The 16,815-nt window shown below is 37.2% G+C and overlaps 1 protein-coding gene across 2 annotated transcripts in view; it reads left to right on the top strand.

Moving 5' to 3' along the window:
- Window positions 1-16,815, top strand: part of MEOX2 (mesenchyme homeobox 2) — a 63,474-nt gene that overhangs the window by 37,912 nt on the left and 8,747 nt on the right. For both annotated transcript variants that reach the window (XM_059712465.1, XM_059712466.1), the window contains exon 2: window positions 10,654-10,826. In XM_059712465.1, the coding sequence (XP_059568448.1) occupies window positions 10,654-10,826 (173 nt within the window). The remainder of the gene's footprint in view (window positions 1-10,653; window positions 10,827-16,815) is intronic.

The raw sequence follows: 16,815 nt of genomic DNA, 5'->3' as shown, positions 1-16,815 counted from the left end.
TGTGTTGTGTGCCTACTACCCCAAATCACATCTTCATTCATCACCATATGTTTGCCCCCTTTTACCCTTTAAGATTCCCCCACTCTCCTTCCTTCTGGTAACCACCATACTTTTGTTTATGTATCTGAGTTTTTGTTTATCATATCTATCATTTTCAATTACTGAGGTCCTTAGACCACCATCCTCCCCAAATAATGGCTAGAACTTACAGTTGATAATTGACTGCTCACAATATATAAGTACTGTACTAAATTGTTTACTCAGTTTCACGCCCTTCACTTTAACTATGTGTTAAAATGAGGAAAAGGTAGGTTAATGGTTAAATGAATAGGGGGGGGGGTGTCACAGATTATGCTCTTAACATCTGTGCATTTGACATCTTGTGTAAAAATGATTCTGTTTCAGTAGTTCAGCATTCATAGCAATATTTAGAATCACAATTAAGTGGGGATGTTTCTCCAATCCTTGTTTTTGTGAAAAGGACATGCAATCGGTAAAGATATTTGGGGAGTTTAGAAAATGTGTGTATGTCTGTTTCTATCAATGAATGACACTTGAGGCCTAGAAGCATTGCATGACAGTCTGTGACCTGTGATGAGCACTTTAGTCAATCTGAGGCTTATTTTTTCTTATCCATAAACTAGAGGCCTGATGTATGAAATTTGTGCAAGGGGCTTGGCCCTCGAAGCTTCAGCGGCTTGCCTCAGCCCTCACAGCCTGGCTTTGTCCAGAAGGTTGTCTGGAAGGCTGTTTGGAAGGTCGTTTGGCTGTCCAGTGTAATTAGCATATTACGCTTTTATTATTATAGGTAGAGCTAGTAGAAATAAATGATCTGTAAGAACCTGTTCCGTAAGAACCTGCTTAAGTTATAAGACCCATACCTATGAAATAAATCACTATTTAATAAAATAATTTATTATAGCTCTTATGTGCATTGCTATATTGTAGAAACACAATTAGCACTGACAGAAACACTTCTTGAGCAATTTTAATCTGCAGACAATCTAGTTATTGGCTTGGAGTAGATAAGGCTTATCTGTGGTAGAAAGGTGGTTTATTTACACATGAGAAGTTCACACTAACTTCTGAATCAAGTTGGTCATTCCTCTAGAGTTGTGTAACTTGGAGTTATTGATGTCTTGTTTCAAATTATTATCTGTATTCAGTTGTTCTCTACTGGGGGTAACTTTGCACCTGAAGGATATTGGTATTGTCTAGAGACATTTTTGAGTGTCACAGCTGGGATGGGGTTGCCAGATAAACCAATATAAATATAGATGCCAGTTAAATTAGAATTTCTGATGAAATTCAATATTTTAATATAAGTATGTCCCATGCAATATTTGGTATAAACTTATATTAAAATATTATTCATTGTTTATCTGGATTTTGAATTGAACTGGGAGTCTTGTATAGTATCTGGCAACACTACAGTGGGTTAGGTGGTGGCTGGAGGCATTTAGAGAGTAGATGGCAGGAATGCTGTTAAACATCCTATAGTGTCCAATACAGCCTTCACCACCCATTTATCTTGAACTAGAAGCCCAGTGTGTGAAATCGCGTGGCCCCGCCCACCCACGCATCCTCGCCATGCTCGCAGCCTCGCCCACCCGCACCGGTTTTGGTCCTTACAGCATTAGGGCCACAGGCGTTTTATAATATATACTAGAGGCCTGGTGCACGAAGATTCATGCACGGGGGGTGGGCCCCTCAGCCAGACCTGAACCCTCTCCAATCTGGGAGCCCTCAGGGGAGCCCTTTCCAATCTGGGAGTTTCTGTCTGTCTTTGCAATCATATGAGTGAATTGTCTGAGACCCCAGCACAGTTTGGTTTTGTGCTCACAGAATAGAGGTCTTTTTTTTTTCTTTGCTCCATTGGTGGAGATTTCCTAGAAGTTGCAGGGTATCTTCCTTTTAATTTTTCCTAGACACTCTGACTTTGACTTTACTTTTGTCTCTCACCTTTGCTTTCCCTCCATTCCCCACCAGCAACAGTAACTTGCTCCAGGCTCACTTTGCTCTAGTGCAGTGATGGTGAACCTTTTGAGCTCGGCGTGTCAGCATTTTGAAAAACCCTAACTTAACTCTGGTGCCATGTCACATATAGAAATTTTTTGATATTTGCAACCATAGTAAAACAAAGACTTATATTTTTGATATTTATTTTATATATTTAAATGCCATTTAACAAAGAAAAATCAACCAAAAAAATGAGTTCGCGTGTCACCTCTGACACGCGTGTCATAGGTTCGCCATCACTGCTCTAGTGTCTAGGAGATCCCACAACATGTCTGCCACCAGAACTACGATTCCCAGCATTCCTGGTGCTCCCTGTGCTCTGGGCTTCTGCTTCTGGTCCAGGGGCTGCTAGTACAGCTACAATTCCCAGAATTTCTGGTGCTCCCCATGCTCTTGGTTTGCGCTTCTGGTCCAGGGAATACAGAAATGAAAAGGACTGGGAACTTCAGCTGCCCCCAGGCCGGGCTGACAGGACCGGACACTCTAGTGGCATTCCTGGGACTCAGGCCACTTGGTGCCTGCGCATGTAGGCCTGGAGCGACCAGGAGGGCATTCCTGCCCCGCCCCCGGCCACTCGGTGCCTGCGCGCGTGCACGCCGCCCACAGGCCCGCCATCTTTGTTGGGTTAATTTGCATACTCACTCCTGATTGACTATGGGGCATCGTGAAGGGATGGTCAATTTACATATTTGTCTATTATTACTGTAGATAGTTCATATTTCACTGAACATAAATGTACAATAATTATCCAGTCTAAACTGACAATATTGCTGAGAATGAGAATTATAGCCCTTGTGCAATCTGTTCCTTCGCTTGGTATGACATTGAATCTCTTGGGTTTTAAATTTTATAATAGTCACCCTGATTTGGTACTTTCCTACCTGAATTTTTAGAGTTATCATTACATATATAAAATGGAGGTAATATTACCAGTTCCCACTTACCATTACTTATATATGAAAGATGTGTAAAACATGCTTTGAAAAATTAATATCTATATTAATAAAAGCATAATATGCTAATTAGACCAGATAGCCAAATGACCTTCTGTACGTCAATCTGGACATTCTTCTGGATGAAGCTGTGGCAATGCAGGCCAAGGCAGAGGTGGTTAGGAGGTGATCAAGCAGGCAGGCAGAGCAGTTAGGGGCGATCAGGCAGGCAGGCAGAGTGATTAGGAGTGATCAGGTAGGCAGATGAGTAGTTAGGGGTGATGAGGCAGGCAGGCAAGTGGTTAGGGGCGATCAGGCAGGCATGTGAGTGGTTAGGGGCGATCAGGCAGGCAGGCAGGCGAGTGTTTAGGAGCCAGTAGTACCAGATTGTGAGAGGGTGCAGGCCGGGCTGAGGGAATAACCCCCCACCCCCGGCGTGCACGAATTTCGTGCACCAGGCCTCTAGTAAAGTAATATTTTCTTATGCTTTCTCTTTTTTTTCAAGCTGAATATTGCTTAAATTCTTAGAACAAGGCCCCTTAGGGAATAACTGCAATCATATTCCAAGACTAGAGAATAAAAATCAAGCATCCAGCATTAATTCAGAACGAGGTGCTTAGCACTGGGGATATGAAAATGAATAAGGTAAATTTCTTAATATTAAATTACATAGAGTCTAGAATCCAGAGAAGCAAAGCAGAGATGAAGATAAATGAGAAGCTCAATAATTTATGAGTTGCTGCTATAGAAAAACATGTTAGTCATTGTGGTGACTTGCCAGAAAAGGCTCAGACCATGGCATACATGCAGGCTCTCCTGGTACATGTCCAAGGGATTTACCAAGCTGCTGGCAGAATTGGTAATGCATTTTTGGGCACTTCACTGCAAACGCTGCATGCTGTTGTCTGATGTAGCAAGGAGTCTCAGTCCCTTTTGCCCTGTTGACAGCTGTACATTAGAAACATCACAATTCTTCTGGCCACTGCCAACTTACGTATTGTCCCTAATTTCTGAAGAAAAAAAAATATTTTTTTACTCCTCATCCTCTCAAGGATGCACTATCATCATATAACTTCAAACCATTTGCTGACTTAAGAACCAAATAGGACAGTGATGGCAAACCTTTTGAACTCGGCGTGTCAGCATTTTGAAAAACCCTAACTTAACTCTGGTGCCGTGTCACATATAGAAATTTTTTGATATTTGCAACCATAGTAAAACAAAGATTTATATTTTTGATATTTATTTTATATATTTAAATGCCATTTAACAAAGAAAAATCAACCAAAAGAATGAGTTTGCGTGTCACCTCTGACACGCGTGTGTCATAGGTTCGCCATCACTGAAATAGGAGAAGAATGGAGGGGTGCATGTAGAGGTGTGCATTCTTTTCATGCCCTTGTCTAGTTGATACTGCACGTGTATTAAAATGTAAATGTGAATGCCAGTCCAGTGTTAGTTATCTTTATTCGCTTACTTTATTCTTTATTCCAATTACTGACTAAATGAGGACCGTAGTTGGTATCAAACACATATTCTAGCAAAGAAAGTAAAGGATCCGTGTGTGGCAGAATGTGGTAAGCATTGTAAGAAAGGAACAAAGACCATTTGATGGGATCTCTGATGAGGGTGTGCTCTGTAAGCTAATAGGATCAGGAAGAATGTCAAAAACACTTCTCCAGAGTCTCCTAGTCCCCTTGGAGCTGCAAATGGCGATCCTTGTGAATTCCGTTGCTTTCAGGCACAATCCAAGCATTTATGTGTACCTTGCTTTGTTGGATGGGCGGCCATGACATTTCTGTAGTTTATGTTTTCTCTCTGGGATAGAATAAGAAGCAAAAAGTCAGTTCTGGGTATCTGTAACCAGTTTCTAAGGCTAGAGTGTGTAACAAGATTACACAGAAAGCATGTACTAGGTGTTTTGTTTCGTTTTTGTGGTAGATACTTTCAACTTGGAATTGAGAACAAACTCTATGCTACTGGTAAATGTGACTCAAGTAAGTGGCATTGTATTCTCATTTTGTGTGTATTTGGATTCTTTAAATTTTTAACAAGCATAGTTTTTTTTTGTGTGTGTGTGTGTGTGTTTATTCAGTATATTTGGAGTTTATCCCAGGAGTGCATTGCAGTGCCAGGCAAGATCATTAATTCTGAGGAAATGTCTGCATATAGGTGTGGATGATTTTATAAAGTATCTCAAGCCTCCATATGCTTTCCCTGTATATCATTACTTTGTATGGCATAATTGTGTAGAAAGTTACCAATTGTAATATTTGCTTACATAAATAGCTCTTACTAAATACTGTCACAATCAAGTACACTAAATTTTGATTAATCTCACTTTAAGAATTAATTGTAAAAAAATAATTCAAATGTTTTGGGAAACAGTTAAATTAAAATTTACTATTACCTAATAGTAACTACTCTATTACATATCCTTTGTTTAGCTATATACAGTTAATCTTTCAATATAACCCACCATGTAGGCACTTCAGGGTCCGTAACAGAAGTAAACAGGTATCTTCTATAAATTATTTGTTCAAAACATGCAATTGGCTACACAAATATAACAAAAATGAATATATGTTCTATCTCACTACATTGGGATGTATCTGAGTTGTTTCAACCCTGAGAGCATATTGGACATCCCATGAATAATCAAGGAGGCAGTGAATAGGGAGGCTGGCTAGAGAAAGTACATCCACCAATTGACAGCCACTGCCCCAGTCTGTAGAATGATTTTTGCATGTTGACTACAACTACGATTATTACTCTTATTATTACTAAACTATTACTAAAAAATGAGAATTTCTTTTTTGTCTTTAAAATTGGAATTTGCTTTATAAGAGAAACTATAATCATAGCTGTACTTTTTTCATATCAAAGGTATAAGAAATAGTGGATGCTTTTGGTGCTATTTTCTAGTCTAGTTTAGCATAGTGGTTTTCAATCCTATGCTCCCCATACATATCTCAGTGTATATTAGATGCATTCACTAATAGTAGTAGCTCACTGTGGCTATGGTTCTCAAATCTGGAGACTGGATCAGTCTAAGAGGGTTTAAGAACCTCTTTAGAAAGTTGTTTACTCTAAAAAAAAAAAAATCTGGGGAGGAAGAAATGGCTACTCATTAAGAAGCTGGGGTAGCAAGTTGGATAAATTTCCCCAAAGGAAGGCAATTTCCCCTTTTAAATGTGAAAATTACTAACATCAGTAAGATTATTCTATAAATTTCCTTTTCTCCATCCACAGTCCCTATACCTATGTAAAAATAATCATTAGCTTCCTAGACCTACTATTTGTTCAGCTTTGTTCATAAGAACAGAATATCTATCATTTTGAATAGCTTACAAAACGTTGATACAAGAAGTTGTAAAGGACTAAAGAGACTGGCTTAGTATTCAATCTTTCTTAGGGAATATGAGAAAGTATTCATTTTTAGTCTAAGCTAGAGACATTCCTTTACATTTTGATATTTTACAGACATAGGTAAGTTACGACCTTCATTTAAACAAGTTAATAAGTTTACGCAGGGTAGCCAAAAATATACTCAATCATACCTTAATATGTCTCTTTTGCTCAAAAGCATTCTGTGCCACGAGTGAACAGAACAAGCCCTCACATTAGTTGTCTTCAATAAAACATTATCTTTTGGCTTCCTTTTGCACTAGGGGAAATAAAAAGTCACATGTGGAGAAGTTCTAAATGGTAGACAGAACTAATCCTTGGGGGGCAATTTTTATCCTCCACGGAAGTATTGCAGACTTCTTCCATTAGCATAGTCCCAGGGAGCAAAAGGTTAGGGAAGTACAGGGACTGCCAACTCTACCTGAATACATAAGTCAACATTTCCTCCAGGCACTGAGTGCGCCCACGTGTGCATTAAAGTATCTGAGACGGGAAACAACAATTGTAATATTTTACACTGGAATATATGCTGTGCACATGACGACATTTTGTTTATGGTTGTAGGGAAAAAGGGAAGGCAGTTTCCAGATTTCCCCCTCAGCACCTACCATTTGGCATAGGATATGGGAGGTTGAAGAAAACGGAGGGAGTTTTGCCTCAGTTGAAACAGCTGGGAAACAGATGGAAGCTCATGTGCGATTTGCCAAAAGCTTCTTGCAAAGATTCCACCCATTTTCCACCCTAGAAAAGCTAGTTGGGAGATAGGAATAGAGGCCTCAGAATCAGCAAACGATGGGTTTTGAAAAATGTAAAAAAAAAGCCAAAGGATTTTTTTGAACTTAATATTATAGGAAATATAAATACAGAAATGCAATTCCGAGGAAGATGTTTTCAATAGGAAAGAAAAAAGTGGGAGTATCATGGGTGAAAAACCACAGCAGAATCACAATTACAGAGCTATAAGTGTACACAGAATTAACATTGGTGCAGCCTCAGCTACCTTGACCATCTTTCTCTTAAGTAATGAAGTTAAGTACACCCCCACCCTTTCTCACGTTAATTACTATATAATTATTCCATTTGTCATTATCATAAATGTAAGTGTGCACAGTTTACTTCATTTTAGCCAGTGGATTTCACTTCATGAGCTACTTTGGTTTGGATTTCAGGCGTTCAGTACGTTGCTTTTGGATTTAAATGTTGAATTATAGCCAGACTTTTGTTTAAATTCAGTCACTGGATGTATAAACCTCCTGTGTATATTTCAAGTTACAGTGGGCATGTGTATAAATCCCCTACATGTGACTGTTCTAAGCATTGGCCCAAGTGTTGTGTGTTTTTGTGTTTGTTTGTGTGTGTGTATGAGTATGTGTGTATGTATATATGTGCATGTGTGTTTGTAGTATTTTGAAGTACTTTTGAATGCCACAAAAGTTCAAGAAAATCAGCTTCAAAAATAAATACAAGTTAATAGGCTTTTCTCAATGTGAATTTGTTCATTCATGCTTATATAAGGGAATGTGTTAACCATGAATCATTCACACTGAACTGCTCATGAGAAAAAATGCTCTGGCTCTGGTGTTCATTTTCAAAGTTGCTTTACTGAAGGGAAAAGAGCATTGTCCCCATGTAATGAATAATCAGCCACAGATTTCAGACTGAACATGGCTCCAAATTGGCAAAAATCATTTTGATTCACGTGAGAACATGGATCCTTGTGAGAGGGACTTATCTGAGTATTCTGGGCTGTGACTGAGTTTGCAGTCTGCCAGAAGAGCCAGTGGAAAAGTTAAATTAAAAGAAAAAAAAATCATTGGGAAGTTTTGCTCACACAATACCAGAATAGCTAAATGCTCCAGAAGACGTGGAGGTTGGCAAATCTGTAGCTAAAAGAAATGGGTGTTGGACTGTAGGTTTCACTTAGGGCCTGGTAAGTTGGCGTTGGGAAATCGGTAAGTAAACATGGCCTACGTGAGAGCTCACACATCATTTATTACGTAACTCACCTGGTCCCAGGGACTTACTATAAAGTGCAGTCGGCCTGTGTGTGACACACCACAAACCACTTTTCGCTCTGCCTACAGCCTTGCCTGCCCAGCCAAGGTGGGGAGCCCGTGACAAGCCCAGAAATGTGGTCAGTGAATTCTGAAGCATTTCTGACGGTGCCAGGACACCAGTCAGTGAAACATACTCTGTGATCCCTCAGAGGAAAAGTAATGGCCAGTGTGCCAGAATTTTGATGCAAACCTATTGCTGCTGCTGCTACTAGACCTAGAAAACTTCACATCTGGCAAGCTTAGGTTCTGGTAAGAGTCAAAACAAAATTATTTACATTAGAGGGCCTTGTCTAGTAGACATTCATTATGCAGGGCTCTCCTGACTTCACTTATACTTCCCCTAGCCAGACAGAAAGAAAAGAAAAACATGGAAAAAAATCTTTTTCGCCCCCTTAGTGTATTTAAGCATCATTAGATGAAGAAACAAATGTTGCCTGACGAGATCCTTCATAAAGCCTCACTATTTATTACATGTGTCAATTAAAAATAAGTGAAAAGGTCACTCTCTGTAACCTTTGATTGACCATCATTTGGGCTCACAGAAGAGTTCATTGTACTCCCACCTGATAAAGTCATCACTCTTTGCATATACATGCTCAAAAATAACTCAAAACTGAAATAATTTTCAAGAAAGCAAAAACATGCTTTTATTTTGATTATATTGATATCTTACTGAGGATAAATTTAACATGAATTCCTAGAGCTGGTATGATTACCTATTAACTGGCTTATGTGGAATTGGTTTCCATTACATACACACATTCTCTTCTTCAGTATATTAAGAATGTCTTCTAATTTACATCTCAGGGATATTATGTGGATAAATGAAACACTATATGTAGATTATGTCTTAAATACTTAGGAATAAAGATGGAATGATAGGCTCTAAATTATTAACTCTACATGGCATTTCACGATTTGGGGTTTGGATAGCTGATGTTAGGTGTTGTGCATCTTATGTCTATCGCATACATCATGAAAAAAATTTAAACTCTGCTTATATTTTGAGTTACATGGACACAATTTAATCATAGATTCCATGTTGGACTAAGTCAGTGATGGCGAACCTATGACATGCGTGTCAGAGGTGACACACGAACTCATTTTGGGGGTTGATTTTTCTTTGTTAAATGGCATTTAAATATATAAAATAAATATCAAAAATATGTCTTTTTACTATGATTGCAAATATCAAAAAATTTCTATATGTGACATGGCACCAGAGTTAAGTTAGGGTTTTTCAAAATGCTGACACGCCTAGCTCAAAGGGTTCACCCTCACTGGACTAAGTGTTATCCTATATAATAAAAGCCTAATATGCTAAGTGTCCGGTTGTCCATTCAACCAAAGTGCAATATGTTAATGATATGCTAAGGCCGCTCAACCTCTAGCTATGACATGCACTGACCACCAGGGGGAAGATGTTCTTACCAGTAGGTTAGCTTGCTGCTGGGGTCTGGCCGATTGGGACTGAGCGAGATGGGCCGGACATGCCCTGGAGCCTTCCCATAGTTCCTCCCCCACTGGCCAACCTTCTGTGTCCCTCCCTGGCCCTGATTGTGCACTGGTGGGATCCTTTGGCCTGGCCTGCACCTTCTCACAATCCAGGCTGAGGTACCCCAACCCCGAGTGCACGGATTTGTGCACCAGACCTCTAGTACAAAAATAAAAGAAGAGCATTGCTGTTGCCCTCAAGGAGACTGAAAAATTGAAATTGAAAGGCTAATGAATACACACACACATATGCTTAGCCTAATTTTGCACCAACTTTTATGATTCAGTTGCTAAACATTTGAATTGCTCCAATATACATATACCAAGTCACCACTATTTTTTAGTATTACTCTGTTTATCCATACTTAGAACTCAAGTATATATGTTAAATTATTAGGCAACATTTTATATCTAAAATTGTTTTCAAGATAAGTTTTGGTTTATTTGATCATTGTAAAATTAAAAGCAATTAAATATTGTGTTCATATTTCATAAGAAAATAAACTAGACATTTCCTAATTAGGCTGTGAGTCACTTGAAGGTATATTGAAAAAATAAGAAATATGTAAACTCACCATGATTAGGGGAGATCAGAATTATTGTTTTTGGTCTCTGTTTTCCCCATGTCTAACACAGTACCTGAAAAAGTAGTTAATAAATGCGTCTGGTATGAATGACATAATTGAAGAGTTTGAATGAATGAGCTAAACCTAATTCTCTCTTGCTTTTGTCTTTCTCCCTAGACTCCCAGGAAGGCAATTACAAGTCAGAAGTCAATAGCAAACCCAGGAAGGAAAGGACAGCATTTACCAAAGAGCAAATCAGAGAACTTGAAGCAGAATTTGCCCATCATAATTATCTGACCAGACTGAGGAGATATGAGATAGCTGTGAATCTGGATCTCACTGAAAGACAGGTAAAGTCAGACTTTGTCATTATATGATATTTTTAATTGCTTTGGGTCAACATTCTTTTCCAGGGACTTTTGCAATATCTAGACCAATGGTTCTTAAATATCATTTGGAAGACAGGTGTTTTATTTCATGATGAAAGTTTTGCCCTGTAAAATAGCAAAATTAAGGATAATATAACAATGTTTTAAAGAAAATGATACTGATTCAGTTTAAGAAATCATTCTTTAATCTGTGATTGTGCCCTTTCTGCCTTTAAAATACTCTTTATTTTATATAATGTGGGTAATTTTGTTTGCTTATATTTCAAAAATCTCCTTATATGGTGTAATAGAAAGTAGGCAACACCATGTGAGTTTCCTCAGTTGCTCCGGATAAGGTTTATATTGCAGTAACACAGACCCCCAAACTTCAAAGATATAACAAAAAAGTTCATTATTTGCTTACTGTCTATACTAACTTTCCAAGTCCAACATTCCAAATAATCACTCACCAGACCCTGCCTGGCTCTCTGGCTTCTCAGTATGTGGTGTCCTTGGTAACTACCGGAGGTAAGACAGAGTTGGAGGTTCATGCATTGACCTTTAAATGCTTTCACCTGGAAATGACCCATGTCACTTCCATTTACACTCTAATGTCTGGAAATAGTCAATTGTGCCACTTTAGTTCAAGGGGGCTGGGAAATGATGGGAGCAAGAGCACAGAGGTCATTGGTAAATATTTCTGACTTATCACCCCAAAATATTTTTGAAACTGTATTGGTCTCAGAAATTCAAACTTCTTCTCCATTCATTTAGAGAACACTTTGGCATTATTAGTACTCTGTGGACTCCAGTAATAAGACTTTTAGGTTCTTTCTTGGATTTTATTTGAATGGCAAGTAATTCTCCCCAGTAGCTCCCAGTGCACTCTGCTATGAGTTCTGATTTGTCTTAGGAGAATCTAGCCTACTGATGGTTAACAGTTGCTAATCTTTAGAAAAAACATTCCTGAAAGCAAATGCAAACATCTTTATGGACAGTGCAGTTATGATTGGCACTCTCAGGGCTAGAGTTTCATTTCCTCCTTCACTGTATGCCCCTCCTCCAGAGACCCCATTGGAACCAAGGAAATAGAAACAGGGTGTGTACAAATGAATGCTGTTGTAGAAGTCCAAGCTATTTTATACAGTTTCTTAAATCATCTGTTTTACTTCTGTTAATTTCTATATTGTACATTTATATAGGATAGTTCTGGGTAGTGGAAAATATATGGAGGAAGACTTTTATGTGGTTTTATTTATTGGCAGTTTATTTTTTGTTGAATATTATGACTAGTACCTATATTATGAAGCACCGCATTTCCCTTCCTGTGAACGTCACATACAAAACCCCTTCCGTAATTGTACGACATTTGGTGTGCTGGACAGTAGGGTCTAAAATCTGCATCATCACACATCTCTGATTTTTTTATTCAGTTTTTTAATTGTTATTTTTTAACGGGGAACAGGAAAAAAGGAGGTAGGAATTATACATTAATGTTCTTTTACAGAGACATTGAATTCTAGAAAATACAACCAAGTTTTATTTTATTTTCATTGATTTCAGAGAAGAAGGTAGAGGGAGAGAGAGATAGAAACACCAGTGATGGGAGAGAATCATTGATTGGCTGCACAACCTGGGCATGTGCCCTGACAGGGAATCAAACTGTGACCTACTGGTTCATAAGTCTATGCTTAATTACTGATCCACACCGGCTGAGCAACAACCATGTTTTATATGATACATAAAGGAAATAAGAAAGTAGGGTTTGCTCCCATTCTACAAAAATGATAGGCTGCAGTACTGCACTCTTACTCAAGAGAAAAGTCAAGATTCTATGCTTGCTATTCTGGGGATGGCCTATGATTACCTGTCATTATCTGATCACAGAGCAGAGGTTTTGCTTTTGGCTGTAAATAATTTCTTTTTTCAATTTTGTAAATATTGTTTTGGAATTTGGAAGGTATTTTGGATATTCTTTCTTTTTAACTGACTTGCTACTCTTGGGGGAAAGCATTGTATCCAAGACAAAGTATATAATAAAAGTGTAATCTTTTTTTTTTTAAAGGTCCCTTTTAATTGTTTTATCAGTTAAACTTTACTATGTAACAAACCAATTAAGAATCTTAATGGCTTCAAACAATAATTGACATTTAATTTGCTCATAATTTTGTGAGAAAAGAATTTTGATTTGGCTCAATTGGACAGTTGTACTGCTGGCCTTCAACTGGGGGGGTCGGTCTGGGCAGCCTCAGCTGGGCCAGTGTGTCTCTGTTGTGTGTCATTTCATTTCTAATAGACTTTCTGAGATTCTTCAAATGGTGGTAAAATCATTCCTAGGAGTAATTAGGAGAAAAATCCAATGGACATTGGCATTTTAAAGCCTCTGCTTGCATCATATTTACTAATGTCATATTGTCTAAAGCAAGTCACATGACCAACCTCAGTGTCCATGTAGGAAGGGGCCACCTAAGAGATTGGAAGGAAGGCAAATTTTGTTGGAGGCCATTACTAAACCATCTGACTTTAGCCTCCTGTGGGGGAGGGGAGAATAACTATAACAACAAAATGAGAGATAATAAAGTTTTCAAAGAATTGAAAATTTTATATTATGCAGATTTTTTTATCCTATACATTTGAATTTGGAGTTTTATAAGTTCATATAAGAAGGAGCTGTATGCATGTGGAATTTAAATACACAAACTAAGTCTTTAGAGGGCTGCTATTTGTTACACAGAAAATTGAATTGTTATGTGAAAAATCTGAACAAAAATACTAGATTTACCAATTGGAATTGTATATTCTTATACAAGGAAAAAAATCTCTCTAAAGCACAAAATGGAAATTAAAACTATTTTCTCTTTCTTCTCCTCAGGTTTGTATGTCATAATGGATATGAAATAATTTTTAGTATAAACTATCTAACACAACTATCATCAGAGGGGAAACATCTTTGCTATGCAAGACATAGTGAATTAATTATTTTGTAACACGAGTATTTGTTGAGCCAGATTCTTATTGTTAAAATAAGCTGGACAAGTTTATGCTAGAACTCACAAAAGAGGAAAAATTGAACAAGTATTAACAAGTGTGATGAGTGTTGGATGTCACAAGAGTGGCTTGTATGGGAGAAGATTCCTGGTGATGCTAAGTCTTCAGTATAATTCTACACTTTTGTGCACCTGCAGTATCTTAAAATAAAGCTTTGTTTATGTTTTCTGGGCTGAATTTTACTATGCTAAATTTATTATAAAAATGTTGCATGCTGTCAGTCATCAATTTTGCTAAATTTTGGACCTCTTTAAGGGTCTGAAAGCATATTCCTCCCAGATGCCAGGGCTCTCTTTCCAGCGAGATATTTCATTGTTTTTTTCCTCTAGGTTGGGCTTTTAAAGTTATAAACATGGAGTTATAAAGTAAAATTATCTTCTTTTAATTGTGATATATCTATCTCATCACTTTGATTTTACAATAATGCCATACAAAGTTACCTATGTAATCTTTCTTTACCCTATAAATTCTTAAGTAACATCCTTTTTATGGGATGTCCACATGTAAAGTATTCTAATTATAGATATGTACATTTTTTTAATTTCTACTCTGCAAGCCTTATCTTTTCCATACATTAAAATAACATGAGATTTAGTGAAGTAATTTACATGTATATTCCAAAGATTTTATCTAACACCATATTGTAAAATATTTTCCTTAACTTTAACAGAATTTTCAGTGTCCAAAAATATTTTTCTTGATTTTTAAAGCCTTTCAAAATATAAATACAGAGATAGAATTCATATGTATATAATATAAATGAAAAATACCAAATATTAAATAATTTCAATCCTTAGCAAAATCATGTTATAGAAATAACTTTCTCCTAAATGAAAACTTACTTTATATTCAGAAGTACCCTTTATACATACTTTGATCTAAAATCTTACCTATTTGCCTATACAACACGTCTATGTATAGCTGAAATGTTATGTGTAGATTCCTTTATCTTCCTTATATTACCAGGCAATGTACCTGCCTCACATTTTATGATGTACCACATACATGTTGTTATAAAGATTTACAATAATAATTATATTTTCATTTAGGAAAAAAGATATGTTGAATTGTTAAATATAATTCCCCACTTGAACTTTTTGAACTTTCAAATCCCTACCTGAAGAATAAAACCTCACAGCTAAGTAAGATTCGTATGTCTGTGTCTTCCATAATGCAATGCCTTTACAGTTCAGGGGAGCCTATAATTCCTTGAAACTCCATCTAACCAAAAAGAAAGAAAAGAAGGCTCATCCTGCAAAGTAATTCCATGTTAGCTGTGCTAGCACATAGGTACCAACTAAAATTATTGTATTTTATGTTAAAGAAAAATGGAGACACTAAAACAAGGCTGAACTTCAATTTTTTTTTTCCTCATCCAAGTCCATGTTTATTGATTTTAGAGATAGAGGAAGAGAGTGAGAGCGAGAGCAAGAGCGAGAGTGAGAGCGAGAGCGCGCGCGAGAGAGAGATTGGTTGCCAGGGCAGAACATCAAATATGTTTAATTGTATAATGTTGTTTCGCAGAATAGTTACCACTCCAGTAATCTTCCAGCTTCTAATTTACAGCTTTCAGTTTACAACATATTCTCATCCACTTCTCAATCAACAGCTAATAATCTCCAGTTGGCAGAGCCACTTGGAATATTTTGAAGAGCCAGTCAGTGTAGAGACCTCCTGTCCCAACATATTTTTAAGTTTGACAAGCTTATTCTGGCTTTTTCATCCATCCAGATACACTTGGATGGAGCTCCCGCCAAATTTTTAATATCTCACAGCGGAGAGAAGAGAGACGGCAGTTGTATGAAACTGTAAAAGGAGTGACAAAACTGACATTTTTATAGAGTCAAGGCTGCCAAATATAGAAAGAATGGGAGATCCTTCCACTTCACAAAGTCATTTCACAGAGCTAAGCAGAGGTGCAATGTTGCCGATTCGTAAACTGAGGTTACAGAATAGACAGGCTGGATTCATGATACCTCTGCCAAAATAAATGGAAAATCCCACCTCATTGGATCATATTCCATTAGTGGAAATGAGAGGGATTATGTTTTGTTTGTTACTCATAAATCATTAAATGGCTCAATGCCAAGTATTTTCAAAATAGGCATCCATTTTTTGGATGACTATGAAGGAGGATTTTTCATGTGCCAAATAAACAGTGGTTTTGCTCAGCTTTTTGCACAGTCCCTCTCCTTTGCAGGTTTACTTCTGTAAATTTATGTGAATACTTTTAGTTATTTAGCTAATCAATTATCTCCATGACCTGACATATTGTCCATTCAAGGCAACTTAAGACTACCTGTATAGCCAGTGATTTTAGGATATTTTCTCTCTTTTTTTTTGGATTAGTATCTAACAGTCACCTAGAGTAATAGTAAGATACTTATTTTACTTAAATCATGGTGTCCGGGCTATTTTGAAAGACTAAACATGATTTGATTCCAAATGGAAAACGTGGGTAGCCCAGTGTGAAACAATTGATAGTGAGATAAGGGATGAATTATTAGTTTGAAGTGAAAGAGAGATTTCCCAAGTAGCACGGGTTTTTAAAGGGAAATGTATATTGATAGTGTGTGTTGAGCCCTAAAAGCCAGATTCAGTACTGCCTTGAGTTTTACAAAACAAAGGCTGTGTAGTAAGAAAAATAATTTAAGAAATCAATAATAAAGCAAGATCAATAAAGAGCAGATCAATGAATCAATCACATAATTAGTTAATTTTAAGACATATTATCTGTATAAAGTAGGAGACTGAGAAATAAGTAATTCATCTCTAACCATTTGAAAATGTAAATATCCAGGTATGAAATAAAATCTCAGGAAAATAAGGTCCTACCCTTATTGAACCAGCCTTGAGATTATATAACCTGTGTGTGTTTTAATGTTGTTAGATAGATGGATAGATATACAGGTATATTTCTATC

The sequence above is a fragment of the Myotis daubentonii genome, chromosome 10, assembly GCF_963259705.1.
Source record: "Myotis daubentonii chromosome 10, mMyoDau2.1, whole genome shotgun sequence".
Classification (NCBI taxonomy): Eukaryota; Metazoa; Chordata; class Mammalia; order Chiroptera; family Vespertilionidae; genus Myotis; species Myotis daubentonii.
The sequence above is the reverse complement of the archived record's forward strand: the minus strand, read 5'-3'. Positions and strand labels throughout refer to the sequence as shown.